This window comes from Catharus ustulatus, chromosome 25 (assembly GCF_009819885.2).
Source record: "Catharus ustulatus isolate bCatUst1 chromosome 25, bCatUst1.pri.v2, whole genome shotgun sequence".
Lineage (NCBI taxonomy): Eukaryota > Metazoa > Chordata > Aves > Passeriformes > Turdidae > Catharus > Catharus ustulatus.
This window is the reverse complement of record NC_046245.1, coordinates 4,297,748-4,312,674: the sequence shown is the minus strand read 5'-3', so window position 1 is coordinate 4,312,674 and position 14,927 is coordinate 4,297,748. Positions and strand designations below refer to the sequence as shown.

General features: G+C 53.5%; 2 protein-coding genes across 2 annotated transcripts; one reads left to right on the top strand and one right to left on the bottom strand.

The window, feature by feature from the left end:
• Positions 1-143: 143 nt before the first annotated feature.
• Positions 144-6,356, bottom strand: DCLRE1B (DNA cross-link repair 1B). The gene is made up of 4 exons (XM_033080211.2): positions 6,115-6,356; positions 5,850-5,994; positions 5,474-5,653; positions 144-5,384 (listed from the first exon to the last, which is right to left on the bottom strand). The coding sequence occupies exons 1-4, from the start codon at positions 6,301-6,303 to the stop codon at positions 4,543-4,545; spliced, it is 1,356 nt and encodes a 451-aa protein (XP_032936102.1). The 5' UTR covers positions 6,304-6,356; the 3' UTR covers positions 144-4,542.
• Positions 6,357-6,451: 95 nt separating this feature from the next.
• On the top strand, positions 6,452-13,975 carry AP4B1 (adaptor related protein complex 4 subunit beta 1). Its single transcript, XM_033080209.2, has 10 exons — positions 6,452-6,756; positions 6,842-7,066; positions 7,184-7,314; positions 8,088-8,235; positions 8,862-9,358; positions 10,014-10,097; positions 10,995-11,098; positions 11,268-11,475; positions 11,939-12,220; positions 12,613-13,975. The coding sequence occupies exons 1-10, from the start codon at positions 6,644-6,646 to the stop codon at positions 13,086-13,088; spliced, it is 2,268 nt and encodes a 755-aa protein (XP_032936100.1). The 5' UTR covers positions 6,452-6,643; the 3' UTR covers positions 13,089-13,975.
• The last annotated feature ends 952 nt before the right edge of the window (positions 13,976-14,927 follow it).

The window sequence follows — 14,927 nt, the reverse complement described above, 5'->3', positions numbered from 1 at the left end:
GATGGCTCCAGAGGAACAGGCAGGAACTGTTCAGGAAGTTCCACCTGAACGTGAGGAAGAACTTTCCTGGGAGGGAACAGATTGCCCAGAGAGGGTGTGGAGTCTCCCTCATTGGAGATATTCCAGAACCATCTGGACAGAATCCCGTGCCATGTGCTCTGCAATGGCCCTGGTGGAGCAGGGAAGCAGGATGAGGTTAAAAGCTTCCAAGAAGGGATTTAGTCCAGCCAAGTCACCACCACCCACTCCAGAACTCCACAGCATTTCAATACAGCCTATTCCAAAGTCAATGTTACAGGGACGTTTATTTGCTTTCTTGCAAAAGCTCACAACATTTAAAAATAACAATTACAAATACTCTTACCAAAATCCACAGAGAAGCCATGGCTGCCCCGTTCCTGGAAGTGCTTAAGGCCAGGCTGGGTAGAGTTTGGAGCTACCTGGTGTAGTGGAAGTTGTCCCTGCCCATGTCAGGGTTTGGAACCTGATGTTCTTTAAAGTCCCTTCCAACCTAAACCATTCTGTGATTCTATGAGAACGTCAGAAACTCTCACAGCTTCCTGTTTACATGAAGAGCAGCACAAGAAGTGTAAACACCCTCCAGCAAAATGCTGTTCAGGAGCTCTGGACCCTCTGAGACAGGGAGGTCTTGGTCCTGCGTGGAGGACTCAGTCCTCTCAGCACGATTCTCTGCAGGTTCAGTGACCTCCAAGAGAGTGTGGAACACAATTCCCACCTTCCCCAGCACCTCCTCAGGAAGTCTCAGCCTCCCAGAGCCAAGAGGCTCCTGGTCAAGGTCTGTCCCAAAGGTTTTATTGCACAACCCATGGCTGCTTGTGCCTCAGGCTGGGGTTTGGCCAAGGGCAAAGCCACAGCCAGAAAAACTTCAGCACGGCAGGGGCTGTGACAAAAGATCCCAAATTCAGCAGCAGGAATCACAAACACACACACAACATCCAGAGGGGATCATTTGAAGGCAGCACCTCACATGATTATCATAAAAAAGCACAAAGAAATTTTAGGCTTTAGAATAAACCCAAAGTGGCCTTACACTGTAGAGGCAATTATGTGAACTCCTTCATTTTCTGGTGAAGGAAAGCTTTCACCACTGCATTTTTTTAATCTAGGAAAAAGCCCCTGTGCTGCAGAACAAAGAGCAGCTCTGCAGCAGGGAAGAGAGAAGTTGGAAGTGCTTTGGCCTTGTAATTGGGGAAGCAGAGTCAGAAACCCAAGCCAGCAGTGCTCTGGGGTGCTCCCTGACATTACACACCTGTTTCTGTGGAGCCAGGCAAGTGTTACCTCAGCCTCTCAACAACAACCTAGAGAGCAATTTTCCCCTCTCCACAGCATAAACAGGACACTCCTTCACGCTCTCCCACTGTTTTGAGAAGTTGGAGCCAACTGAGCTGTTCATAGTGCAGTGATTGACCCTCCCCAGGCAGCTCTGCCCCAGAACCTGCCCTCACTACATGCAAGCATTTCATCACAGCTTGGTGAAACAGCAATGAAAACTTGCCAAAGGGAACTCAGCTCGTTCCTTGTTCTTCTGCAAGGCCTTGGCTGAGCTGTTTCCCCTCTCTGGGGCTTGGTTCCCAACTGTGGAGCAGAGATAAGCAGCTGGAGCATGCTCTGTGTGTAGATTTGGGAGGACTTTGCTCGAAGCACGTTCTGTTCCCTTGTCAGGATATCTGAAGTTTCCAAGCATGTGGCCCTCAGATCTCCTACAGTGAAGCCAATACTGGGCTGCAGCTTCTCCTTTCACTGTTGTGAGCAAAACACCCCTGTGGGCAGCAGTGCAGATGGGGCTCAGAGCCTGCTCTCCATGACATTCCAGCTCTCAGCTGCTCCCCTGTGAGCCAGGCTGGGGAGCAGGAAAACAGGGAGATCATGGATACAAGTGTGAGGGAGAACAAGGCCTGTAAGAGGCCAAACATTTACTGCCAAGAGACTTCATGGAATCTTTCAGGTTGGAAAATTCATTTAAGATCACAGAGTGCAACCATGAACTGCCAGGTCATCACTAAACCCATCTTCAGGAGAAGCTGAAGGATGATCAGAAGCCCCAACAGTCAGCAATTCCGTTTTCCCCACAAGGCCATGTTTTTCTTTCCAGCATTTTAGGACAGCACACAAAAGTAGTATTTAAACACCTAACAGGGAAGAAAATGTTTGGCACTAAAATGCCTTGTGCACCTGCTGTGCTGAGGCAAAGGTCTCCAACAAACTGACTGTTGGTTAAGTCTCTCCTGCTTCTGTTGGCTTTTAAAGCCACAGAGAGATTTAGGTTTCCTTGGCTCTGCATGATGGATAATTCCCTCCTCAAGTGGCAGGAATTACCTTTTCAGCTCTAGAAAGTGAAGCCAGTATTTTATTCTGCAGCTTTAACTGAGCACACAGAAATAGGATGCAGATCCCCAGACTCTGAAGTCTGTAATGTTCCCTTGTTTGTGCATGATTAAAGCTGATTTACCTCTGTGAAGAATTACCATTTACAACTTCTTTTTGCCCAGAGGCTGACCAGGAGGTTCTCCACTTCATTTACTTTAATAAATAGTTGATAAGAATAAAAGAGGAAAGGCTGGATGCCACAAAAAAACATCAGATCTCCCAGGTCATTTGCAACATGCCCAAGTGGAGCAGTGACTCAGAAGGTGAGCATTCCTCCCCAGCAGTGGAGAGGCTGCTCAAAGCAGGACGTGGAATTTGGGAGTTTAGGCAGTGCTTCACTCCCCTGCCTGTCAAATGAGTCACTTGAATTTCAACAATATTTAAATAACAGCCTGCATCTCCCAGGCAGCAGCAGCAGGCAGCACACTACAAGCACAGCACTATCATTTCCATGTTACAAAACGTGCAGGTGGCTCCACTCACACCCACCTGACAGAGCTGAGCAGGTGAGTTTGGATTAGGAAAGAATCCACACACAAAACTCGAGCAGCAGGACACAGGGCCCATAACAGGAGCTCAAGCTGCCCTGAGTGCAGCTCACAGGACACTGCTCTGTCACTTCCAACGTCCCCTTGGCAGCTGGCAGGCAGAGCCACAGCAGTCCCAGGGACAGGCACTCCTTATGTAACAGGGATAAACACTGCCATGCCTGGGAGAGCACAGGGTTGGGAGGGAGGACTCGTGTTTGCCAAACAAACAGCTTTGCAAACATCCCCACTCTGGCTGTCGACACTCTCACTGTTCTGGACAGCCCTGTTTGTGACTGCTGCATCCAGGGCCACCTCTGCTTTTCACAATCCTGGCTCTGCTCCAAGAGCAAACTTCCTTTCCTGGCTCAGTTCAGGGAATTCAACCCATCTAGCTGCTGCTTGGAAAGGCCCTGCAGGGCACTGTGTGCAGAAAATTCTGAAACATTTTGCCTAGGCTGTAACAAAAGGAGGATCAAGAGAGCTGAGGAACAAACTGGTTTGTTCCAGGACAGTGTCCAGTGACATTTCCACTGCCCTGCCCTTGAGGGGCCAGTTTGAAGAGCTGGCAGGGCTGTTTGGCACAGTCAGCTGCAGGGGGTACCCGATGGTGTCACACTACAGACACTTCCAGCTGTGCCAGGCCAGGGCTCTGCAGCTGATCCAGAGTGGGAAAGTGCCCAGCCTAACTAACTGAGCCAGTTCTGGTCTGTTCAGTCACAATCTTTCCAAACAATGCTGCTCAGACTGAGAACTTCACCAAGCAGATGTTTCATATCTCCCATTCCATTTGCCAGTGCAGGACAAGAGCAGGTAGAAAGGGAAGGCAGAACACTGGTGGTTACCAGGAGTGCTTTGCAATCAAAGAGAATTCAGAAGTGCAAAGCTGAGTGCAAAGACTGCAGAGGATTTAGTGACCCACTCAGCAAGGCCTACAACTGAAGAAGCCAGATAATTCCTACTTTTCTTAGCCACAAACCTGAAAAAGCACTGACAATCAGCATCGAGATGGCACTTTCAGGAGAACAGCACTACATCCAGCTACATTTTGGCTGGCTGGATGCAAAAGTTGGAAGTATTAGTAGATTAACAGATAGAAAACAGATTATTGGACTTCAAGGCACTTCATTTTCTAGGATTCTTTAAGCTGCATTTTTAAAAAGCACCTTAATACAGAACATTTGTAATTCACTTTGGAATGAAATGCTCATAGTCAGTGAGGTATCACAGACTTACAGAAAGGAGAATCTTTGAGGCTCTCAGATTCCCCCCTTTGCTCCCTTCATCACATTCCAGACACCAATTATTCAGCTGCAGACAGCTCACACCCTCTGCAGCTCTGCTTGAATCAGCTCTCAGTGACTTTTCTAACAAGGGACAGGCAAAAGGTGGACACAAGGCACACACAGTGGGACCACAGTGCCCAGATTAGTGTGGGGACACAGCAGATGTAGAGATAAAAAAATAAATAAGTTTTCAAGTACCATCTGCAAACTGGTTCTAGTTTCCTCTATAAAGAGAGTAGAGCCCCAGAGCTGAGCACTTCTCTCCTAATGGGAAACCTGAGCACGGAGCAGAATGAAACACTGCTACCTGCTGCACTGGCACCAGCAATTCACACAATTTTTCAGGGTGTGTCTCCCTTCCGAAAAAAGTCTTCTACCAGCTGATCAAATGTCTGTGAGGAATTCTGCCTCAGGACATTCAAGGGAGTGAGTAAATACTGCTCTGCAAATCCAGCTGCAAGGTGCTCACTGGAAACAGATGCTGCTCCTGCTGTTCCCAGCTGTTCCCCACTCAGCTCCTCCTTGTCACTCCTGCAGCAAGTGCAGCCTTCTTTGGAGCAGAGAGCTGGCTCACAGTAGTGCTGAGGAACCTTAACACCTGTAAACACTTCAGGATTCTCAGTATTTTTCTCTGGGGACTCATAAACAACCCCTCGGGGCGCAGAACTCTGTAGGGCTCTTCTCCAGAGACTTGTGGGTTTCTGCCCCCTCCTCTGGCTTTGCTGCTGTCCAGACTCTTGCACGGGCTTTGTGTCATTGAAGTCAGGAAGTACCTGGGGAGCAGAGCTCAGGTATTCCTGAAAGTAACCCTGGCACATGTCGCTCTTCACAATGGGGATGACGGAGCAGGGCTTCAGCCACTTCACAAACTCACACAGCTCCGCAAAGGACGAGTGATCCGAGTATGGGATGAGGTGGATGTTGGGGTGGGTGACCTTCACGGGCCTGCCCGTGGGGATGATGGCAATGGTGGGGTGCAGCGCGTTCCAGGTGACCAGCGTGTCCCAGCGGATCTCGGCGACATCCACGGCGCGGATCCAGCCCGCGCCCTCCTCGGCAGTGAACACATCGGGCAGCTCCAGCAGCCGCATCTGCTCCAGGCGCCAGGGACTCACCACCACCCACGTGCTGAACTCCAGCGCCAGGTCCACCAGCAGCGTCTCCTTGCCCAGGGTGTACACACCTGCCAGGGGAGCAGCAGCAGCTCAGGGACAGGGCAGGGGGACACAGCCCTGGCGGGGCCGTGCTGGCAGCAGGGAGGGCAGCACTCACCGATCACCACGTGGTGCTGCGGGTGGGCGCGGATGAGGCGGGCAGCCTGGCGGGTGGCCAGCGCCCGCGAGGGCAGGGCTCGCTGCGGGTGGCAGTGGGTGTTGTCCAGGTACAGGCGGTCGATGTGGCGGCCCCTCAGCACCGGCTCGCACTGCATGGCGCTCGTGTAGCGGAAATCTCCTGCAAGGACAGGGATGGCAGGGCACCAGTGGAGTTTCCCTCACTGAGGGTATTTCAGAACCATTTGGTCACAGTTGTGTGCCATGTGCTCTGGGATAACCCTGCTTGAGCAAGGAGTGGGACCGGGTGACCCACTGTGGTCCCTTCCAACCTGACCCATTTCGTGCTTCTGTGATTGTGGGAACCTGCCCTGTACCTGTGTAGAGGATGGTGCCGAAGGTGCCCTCAAAGAGGAACATCACGGAACCAGGGCAGTGGTTGGAGTCGATCAGCGTCACCGTCACATCACCCACGACATGGCTCTGCCCCACCTCCAGCGGCCGGATCCAGCACATCGGCACCTACAGGAGCCGAGGTGTGAGAGCTGGGCAGGGCAGGTGGGGGTGTGCAGGGCACCAGGGCCGGGTGTGGCGGGTGGGGGTGCCCAGGCGATGAGGGCGCGGCGGGCGGGACACACCTACCTGCAGGCGGCGGTGCAGGAGGCGGGCGGTGAGCGGGGAGCAGTACAGCGGGCGGCTCCATGTGCTGGATAGCCCCACTGTGTGGTCCGAGTGCATGTGGGACAGGAAGAAGAGGCGGGCACCGGCCGCCCTCCGCAAGCTCCAGAAGTCCACGGCGATGGGGGTCCCGGGCAGCACCGTGCCGCTCATGGCGGGCCGGGACCCCGCGCCCCTCACGCCGGTTTTGGCGGGAAGCGCCGCGCACGCGCGGGAGGCGCGGGGCGGGGCCGGGCCGCGCGCCAGGGGCGGGGCGGCGTCACGGGCGCGGGGTCACGTGGGCGGGGCGGTGGGGCCGGCGGGAGGAGCGGGCCGGGATCGGGATTGGGATCTGGAATAGGGCTGGGAGCGGGACCGGCACCTGCGGTTAGGAACTGGGACCGGCGCTGCATCCTGGGGTCGGCACGGGCACTTGGGGCTGCGGCTGGCACCGGGTCCTAGGGCTCGGAGCGGCACCGGGAGCGGCGCTCAGGAGCGGGAGCGGCGCGGGGCCATGCCGTACCTGGGCGGCGAGGAGGCGCAGCGGGAGCTCCGCCGGGCGCTGTCGAACCCGCACGTGCAGGCGGACCCGGCGCGGTACCGCGGTGCCGTGCTGCGCGTGATCCGGTACGGCGGCCGGGCTGGGCCCAGCCGGGCTGGGCGGGGGGCGCGGGGCCGGGCCGGGCCGCGCTGAGCGCTGTCCCCGCCGCAGGCTGATGGCGCAGGGCGCCGACGTGTCGGGGCTGTTCCCGGAGATGGTGAAGGCGGGCGCGGTGCCGGACGTGGTGCAGAAGAAGCTGGTGTCGTTCTACGTGCGCGCCCAGGCCCCGCGGCAGCCGCAGCTGGCGCTGCTCGCCGTCAACTCCCTGCGCAAGGACTGCGCGCACCCCAGCCCGGCCGTGAGGGGGCTCGCCCTGCGCACCATGTGCGACCTCAGGTGCGGGGGCTATCCGGGGCTGTCCCTCCCCTCCCGGGGGCTGTCCCTCCTCTCCCGGGCTGTCCCTCCCCTCCCGGGCTGTCCCTGCCCCGCTGATGGCCCGCTGCCGTCCCGCAGGATGCCCGGGATCCAGGAGTATCTGCAGCAGCCCCTGGTGTGCGGGCTGCGGGACAAGGCGTCCTACGTGCGCAGGGCGGCCGTGCTGGGCTGTGCCAAGATGGTGAAGCTGCAGGGAGACTGCGAAGTGGGTGCGTGGCTGGTGGCCCTGGGACTGGGGACTGTGTTTCTGATGCACATTCACCCTTTACGGCTGTCCTGGGGTCCCTGCGCTGCCCCTGTGTTGTTGTGGCTGCAGGGCAGAAGGAGAGAGAAAGTGGAGGGTAATTAATGAAAGACTGAGAAAATTGGGGTTGTTCAGGCTGGAGATTAAAAAGCTCCCAGGAGACCTGATTGTGGCTTTCAGTACCTGAAGGGAGCCTGCAAGAGAGCTGGGGAGGGACTTTGGGGAAGGGATGGAGTGACAGGACAAGGGGGAATGGCTTCAGACTGGAAGAGAGCAGGCTTAGGATATTGGGGAGGAATTGTTCCCTGTGAGGGTGAGGAGGGCCTGGCACAGGGTGCCCAGAGCAGCTGTGGCTGTCCCTGGATCCCTGGAAGTGTCCAAGCCAGGCTGGACAGGGCTGGGAGCAGCCTGGGACAGTGGGAGGTGTCCCTGCTCATGGCAGGGGTGGCACTGGATGAGCTCTAAAGTCTATTCCAACTCATAACATTCTATAATTCAGTGATTCAATTATTTAGTTCCATCCCCAGTCTCTGATCAGCCAAGGGCCACTGTGACCCACACAGACCCTCAGGGAAAAGCTGTGCCAAGGCCAGGTGTTCCTGTAGAGCTTGAAGTTTTGTTGATCCCTTCTCCCAGTTCAAACCATGTCTTTTTTTTTTTTGTGATAAATACTCACATACAGTGATTAAACTGCAGTATGCCAGCAGGTCTTGATGGCAGGAGCTCTGTGCTTTGCAGATGGTGCTCTGGTGAATGAGCTCTACAGTTTGCTTCGTGACCAGGACCCCATTGTGGTCGTGAACTGTCTGAGGGCCCTGGAAGAGATCTTGAAGAAGGAGGGAGGTGTTGTCATCAACAAACCCATTGCCCATCATCTCCTCAACAGGTTTGTTTTCTTTGGTATTAAGATAGTGCTGGGAACTTCTCTTGTTCTCATGTTTTCTATGTAGAGAGGCAGTTTCTGGGGGACATAACCTTCCCTGACCTCTTGTCAGGCACCCTGAGATGGAGGTGGCCATCCTAAGATAAACTGAATCACTTCAGGCTAAGGTCTTGGGAGAAATCTGGGATACCCTGCTCTTCCAGGGAGTCTTTGGCTTAGCTGATGCTTTGGTTTGGAATTGTAGGTTAATGTGATTAGACTTTTGGGGTTTTTTTAGTGATAATGCACATGATATATCTGTGGGACAGGTGTGTTCTAGTGTGTCTCTCCAGATCCATTGAAAGATACACAAACTGTGGTGCTTGAAGAATTCAGTTTTTCTGCAGGTAATTCCACATGATGTAGGAAAAGAGGGGTATTGCTGTGCTCAGGGTTCTTGTCAGTGTTGCTGCCTGGTGCAAACAGCAGCAAAAGTGCACGTGCCTGATACAGAGTTCATAACTGGGCAGTTCTCTTGTGGTAAACCTGGGGCACCCACTTGGTTGTGATTAGAGGAGGTCAGAGGCCGAGGCCCCTGCTCTGCACAGATGTTGCTGCCCTCCCTGACCCGTGCCTCGTGCTCCTGGCAGGATGCCTGACCTGGATCAGTGGGGGCAGAGCGAGGTGCTCACCTTCCTGCTGCGCTACAAACCCCGCAGCGAGGACGAGCTCTTCGACATCCTCAACCTGCTCGACGGCTACCTCAAGAGCAGCAGCCCCAGCGTCGTGATGGCAGCCACCAAGCTGTTCCTGGTGCTGGCCAGGGAGTACCCAGATGTGCAGGCAGATGTGCTGGTGAGGGTGAAGGCCCCTCTGCTGTCTGCCTGCACCTCGGAGAGCAGGGAGCTCTGCTTCACCGCGCTGTGCCACGTGCGCCAGATCCTCCGCAGCCTGCCCGGCCACTTCAGCAGCCACTACAAAAAGTTCTTCTGCTCCTACTCAGAGCCCCACTACATCAAATGCCAGAAGATGGAGGTGCTGTGTGAGCTGGTGAATGATGAGAACGTGCAGCAGGTGCTGGAGGAGCTGAAGAGTTACTGCACTGACGTGTCGGTGGAGCTGGCGCAGGGAGCGATCTTTGCCATCGGTGAGAGCTGGGCTTGGCTTGGCTGCAGCCCTGCACCTTTCAGGGGGGCTGTTCTCTGGTCCTGGCACCAAATCACTGCTCTGTGCTGCAGCAGCACAGACACCAACCTGCCCAGGGGTGGTTTGTGTCAGAGTGTTTCTAAACACTGATTATTTCAGAAGTCCAGGCACCAAGCTGCCTCAGAAAGTCCTTGAATCTCGTGCTGTGAGGAGGTGCTCTGGAGAAAATGTGTCATTTCATTTTGTTAATGAGCCTTGAAGTGTTCAGTGAAGCTGTGCAGGAGGTCTAATAGCTGCATGTTCTTTGAGTTGTGTTGGAAGCACAGTTAAGGTGATAGGTTTGGGTTTGTGAGCTTTAAAACTAGGTGAATTATTACTGCATTTGTAAGGAGAAAGTTTGGGATGATAAAATGCTTTTTTTAATGTATTACATTTAAGGAAAGTTCAGAAATCTTCTGAGGCATGGCCTCAAAAAAAGGAACGTGTCCCTGGTGTGGAGAACAAGTTCATTTGGCCATACTTTCAGAAATGGTAATCAGAAAGGAAAGGAAGGAGACCGTTTCTTTAAAGGGAGTTTGTGCTGAGTAGCTGTGCTCTTGATTCCTGTTTCACTCTGATAGAAGGTTGATTTTTATGTCTTTTTTGCATCCTTGCAGCCAATATTGCCAGGACATACACAGAGCAGTGTGTGGAGATTCTGACAGAGCTTCTGGGCCTTCAGCAGGAACACATCACCTCAGGTAACCATTGCAGGCTGCTGCCTGGTTTGTGCTCTCAGGAGCCCCTTGCTGGGGCTCATGGTCCCAAACTCAACACCCTCAAAGGCACTTGGCTTTCAGTTTAATTGGCACCTTCAGGTGGAAGTTTGCCAGGTGGGTTGGGGGGTGTAAAGTGTGTTCTTTCTGCAGGAGCTGCTCTCTGTGGGAAAGGGGAAGATGATTGTAGCTGTGTTCGTGCTTCTTTCTGGCTGCCACCTGCTGACTCAGGGAGTGAGGGACTCAGCAGAGACATTTTACTGTCTGTTTGAGAGCCCAGATGATTAATAGATCTTACAAATCTCTGTGATTTCTGTTCCTTACGTAAATGTCTGATTCAGTTGTACCTGAGCTTCCTTTTTTCTCTTCTGCCTTTAGATCCACGTTCACATCACTGCTGCTCTTGCTGTTCTCTTTTAACTGGTCTTGCTCTCAGATTTAAAAACCACACACTTGCACTCAGCTGTTGAATTCCATCTCAGGAGCTGTTGATGTTTCTGAGTGGGCAGCAAAACCTTTAAAGTTTTGACCTGAAGTTCACAAGCCTCATTTTGAATCGGGGTCAGCTTTAATTTGTCATTCTAACCTCGTGTCTGAAGCATCATGAGTCAGAAGCTTTTTAAAGGCTGGCAGTGGCCAGAAGAGAGGCTGCTCTCCAGCAGAGGAACAATCTGAAGTGTCTCAGTTTATTTTAGACCTGACACAGCTTTGCTCTGACAAAAGCAGTGTCATGGGATTGGGAAGGAGGGTGCCTCAAATCACATTCACAGGCAGGACTGAGATTTGCAAAGCCTCTTGAGTTGCAGGGAGTTAAAATGAATTTTTTTCCCCCTGGTAGTTTTTATAACTCTTGGGGGTGCTGATAACTTGTTTTCCTTGCAGCTGTGGTCCGTGCTTTCCGGGACCTGGCCTGGCTGTGTCCCCAGTGCACAGATGCCGTGTGCCAGGCACTGCCTGGCTGTGAGGACACCATCCAGGACAGCGAGGTGAGGGGCAGCTTGGGCCAGGGTGAGCAAGGACTGTTCAGCTTCCCTTTGCCTTGAGGTTGGGGGGCAAAAAATCAGAAACCCTCAGCTTTGTTCTCTCAGCATGGTTATTTCATGCCAACGCGTGGCACACAGCAGCTGTTTGCTGGTGTTCCTGTGGCTCCTGCAGGGCAAACAGGCACTGGTCTGGCTCCTGGGCACACATGGGGAGAAGATCCCGAACGCTCCCTATGTCCTGGAGGACTTTGTGGAGAATGTGAAGTCTGAGACGTTCCCAGCAGTGAAGATGGAGCTGCTGACGGCGCTGCTGCGGCTGTTCCTGGCCCGGCCCGCAGAGTGCCAGGACATGCTGGGCAGGCTGCTCCACTACTGCATTGGTGGGTTCCCTGTGTCCCCACAGGCTTTGGGGGACTGCTCTGCCTGTGTCCCCAGGCTGAGGAGGCCATCCAGGCTGGCAGGGTCAGGTGGTTCCATGCTGCCTGGCCCCTGGCTGGCTGGTGAGTGTGGAGTTACAGAATCAGAATGCCTTAAAGATCATCCAGTTCCACTCCCTGTCCTGAGCAGGGACACCTTCCCTGTCCAGCCTTGGACACTTCCAGGGATCCAGCGCAGCCACAGCTTCTCTGGGCACCTTGTTCCAGGGCTTCCCCACTCACAGGGAAGAGTTCCTTCCCAATATCCCACCTAACCCTGCCTTCTGTTAGTTTAAAACCACTCCCCCTTGTTCTTCAGCCTGTAACCAGTGTATCCCTGAAAGTCTGTTTTTAATAATGAAGTGTTAGTGCTGTGGGGCAGCGTGGCTGACAGGATTCTCCCTGAATTGCTTCTCTGTGTTCCCAGAGGAGGAGCAGGACATGGCTGTGCGGGACCGTGCGCTGTTCTACTATCGCCTGCTGCAGGCTGGGGTGGAGGAGGTGAAGCGGGTCCTGTGCAGCCCCAAGTCTGACCCCTCCCTGGGGCTCCTGGGGGACCAGAGCAAGGAGCCTGTCAATGCCTGGGCTTTGGAGTTCAACACTCTGGCCACAGTTTATGGCAGAGAGCGCTGGGCACTCACCACTGCTCAGCAGCCTGTGGAACCCTCGTACTCCTCTCCTTGTGCTGACTCCAGGAACAGAGACACAGGTAACCCTGCCTCACCTCCCTCTGGGAGCCATTCTCCCCTTGCCAGCAGATCACAGAATCCCAGAATGGTTTGGGTTGGAAGGAGACTTGAAATTCCTCTTGTTCCAACCCCTGCCATGGGCACAGATCTTCCACTATCCCAGACTCCAAGCCCTGTCCAGCCTGGCCTTGGACACTTCCAGGGATCCAGGGGCAGCCACAGCTGCTCTGGGCAGCCATGGGGTTGTTTGGGAGGTCAGAGTGCTTTGGGAATTTGGTGTTCTGATCACCCTGGTCACTCACTAGCCCAGGGAGTGCTGCTGGTGACACTGGGATTGCAGCCTTCTCTGCTCCATCAAAGGGGCTTTGTGGGGCTGGGAGCTGCATCTCACCTGTTTGTGCTTTCCTTTCAGAGTCACTGGTTTCTGAAGAGAATAAGGAAATCCTCGAGGTTCATCCTGATACTCCAGTGTCTGAAGGGAATGAAGAACTCCTCAAGGCTCATCCTGATGCAGGCAGCCTAAGCTTGATTCCTGATGTTGCCCTGTCTGCAGAACAGTTTGAGCAGACCTGGCTGAGCCTGGACACGAGCTGCCAGCTCTCCCTGCCCTGGTGTGGGCCTGTCCACGCAGACACCATCCAGACAGCCCTTCATGTCGTGCACATCCAGACCATTGCCATGAGCAAAGCTGGAGCCCAGCCCTGGAAAGCTTATCTGAGTGCCCAGGATGACTCAGGCTGCCTCTTCCTCACAGAGCTCCTGCTCCAGGCAGCAGATTCAGAGCTGCAGGTTTCGGTGAAGCAAAATGAAGCAAAGCCAGAGGCACTGCAGTCCTTCATCTCAGCCTTGAGGACAGTCCTGGAGGCAGTGGCTGGACTGCAGTCTTGACTGGTCCCTGCTCCCAGCAGCATGCATGCTCAGGGCACAGGAAAAGTTGATTTCTCTGGCTGCTTTTGCCATGCCCAGTGCTGGCTTGGTAGTTTCAAAGTGCAGAGATTCCAGTTAACCTGGAAAGCCCAGGGGGTGTGGGGGAAGCTGGGGCTGGGGAGCAGGGCAGGGTGAAGGGTCTGCCCTCCCCTGGGCTGGGGAAAGGGCAGGGGCTCTTGTGTGAGTCACAGGACTGGTGGCCTCTGTGGTGTTTGTCATGAGGCACAAACGTCACTGATGGACCCAGAACTGAGCAGAACTTGGGTCTGTTTTGGAGAGTTTTTTTTCTTGAGAATTATAAATGATTAAAAAACAAAAAACAACAAGCCACCAGAGGCACCAGGACTCTGCCACTTATCTCACATTAAGAGGAACAGTGCAGTGAGGAGAGAATATTTCATTCTTAGCTCCCTTTACATTTGTTTTAATTTGCTGATTTCAGCAGTAGCTTCACTTGGGGGTGAACAGAGCTCTGCTGTGCCAGAGGAGGGTGGGCAGGGTACATCCTGCTTACTGGAACCAACATGTTCCTCTTCCAAGAGACAGACATGGGTTTTTGGTTGAAATGTGGTGCTGAGGTGAGAATTACCCTCTCTGAAGTTCCCCCCAGCTCCCTGTGCTGTTGCCAAACTCCTTGATTGAGGGTGAGATTGATCTAACAGGGCTTTAGGGTACTCTGAGGAGCACAAGCATCTTTCAGCCCTATTCTGCCAGATTTTTTGTCATTGTTGATTTCTTTGAATGCCTTGATTGTACCCTCAAATGGCACAATGCCTTCCATGCACCTCACTGACACCCTGCCACTGTTAAACAGACTTCTGCTTTTCCTAATAAAGATGTGAATCATTCTTGGCTGATTTCTGGAGTTTATTGTTCCACCAGCCCTCGGGACTGTGGATGGAGTGATCTGATCAGTGCTGTGGGTCAGGGCAGCTCTGCAGCCCAGCTCCTGCCTCTGTCCAACAGAGCTTTTCCCTCTGACCTTCCTTGAAGCTTTAAGGAGCAATTGGGCAATAATTAATCTCAGTCTCAAATGCCAGATTACTGTAAAGGGTGAAGCTGCAGGGGAACTCAAAGTCAGATCAGTCAGCTGTAGCAGGGCTCCTGTTAACATTCCCAAGCTGTGTTGTGTCCCTGTCCCTGGGGAGAGCTGCACTGGAGCATTGGCCTGGTGCAGCTTTCAGGGGAAAATAGCTGAGAACTTGTTGGCAGTCTGTTGTTCACTCTGCTGTGGCCACACCAGGATTGGGATCTGTCTGGGAAGGGACTTGGAGCTTCTTTTATCCAGACCATTCTTGAGGAATGAGCAGGTCAGCAGACTCCAATAACTTCTAAATATTTACTTCAGCTGATCTTAACAGCAATGCCTGAATTTGGAGCTAAGCCATGCCCATAGCTGTGTGCAGCCCAGGAGCAGGGCTTTGCTGAACAAAGTCCTACTGGGGTCAGCACCAAACTTCTGCCTCTGTCTCAGGGTTTAATTCCTTAACTCAGGAGCTCAGCCTGGCCCTTGAATGAGGATCAAGATAATGTCTGATGGACCATAAAAAAGCAGTTTTACAGACCCCACTTGATGTTTTCCCAGGGGAATTGATAAAATCTGCCTGGGGGAGGGTTGCAGTTGTTGGGCCACTCATCCTGCATCCTTCCCTTCCTGCCTTTAAACCTGCCTGGGATTGTTTCCCTAAAGCACAGGAGGGTTTGGTTTGTTTTCAGGAGAACTTGGACAATTGAGAGAAAGGACTGTGCTCCTTTCCAGAGAACTTTTCACTGATGTACCTGGAGAAAAGCTGTTGTGCT

Coding starts and splice junctions, on each gene's coding strand:
- DCLRE1B (XM_033080211.2), bottom strand. CDS start 6,303: ATGAGCGGCACGGTGCTGCCCGGGACCCCCATCGCCGTGGACTTCTGG. Junction 5,995..6,114: donor TCCTGCACCGCCGCCTGCAG/GTAGGTGTGTCC, acceptor CGGCTCCTGTAG/GTGCCGATGTGCTGGATCCG. Junction 5,654..5,849: donor CGGCACCATCCTCTACACAG/GTACAGGGCAGG, acceptor CTGTCCTTGCAG/GAGATTTCCGCTACACGAGC.
- AP4B1 (XM_033080209.2), top strand. CDS start 6,644: ATGCCGTACCTGGGCGGCGAGGAGGCGCAGCGGGAGCTCCGCCGGGCG. Junction 10,098..10,994: donor GCAGGAACACATCACCTCAG/GTAACCATTGCA, acceptor TTTTCCTTGCAG/CTGTGGTCCGTGCTTTCCGG. Junction 11,476..11,938: donor GCTGCTCCACTACTGCATTG/GTGGGTTCCCTG, acceptor CTGTGTTCCCAG/AGGAGGAGCAGGACATGGCT.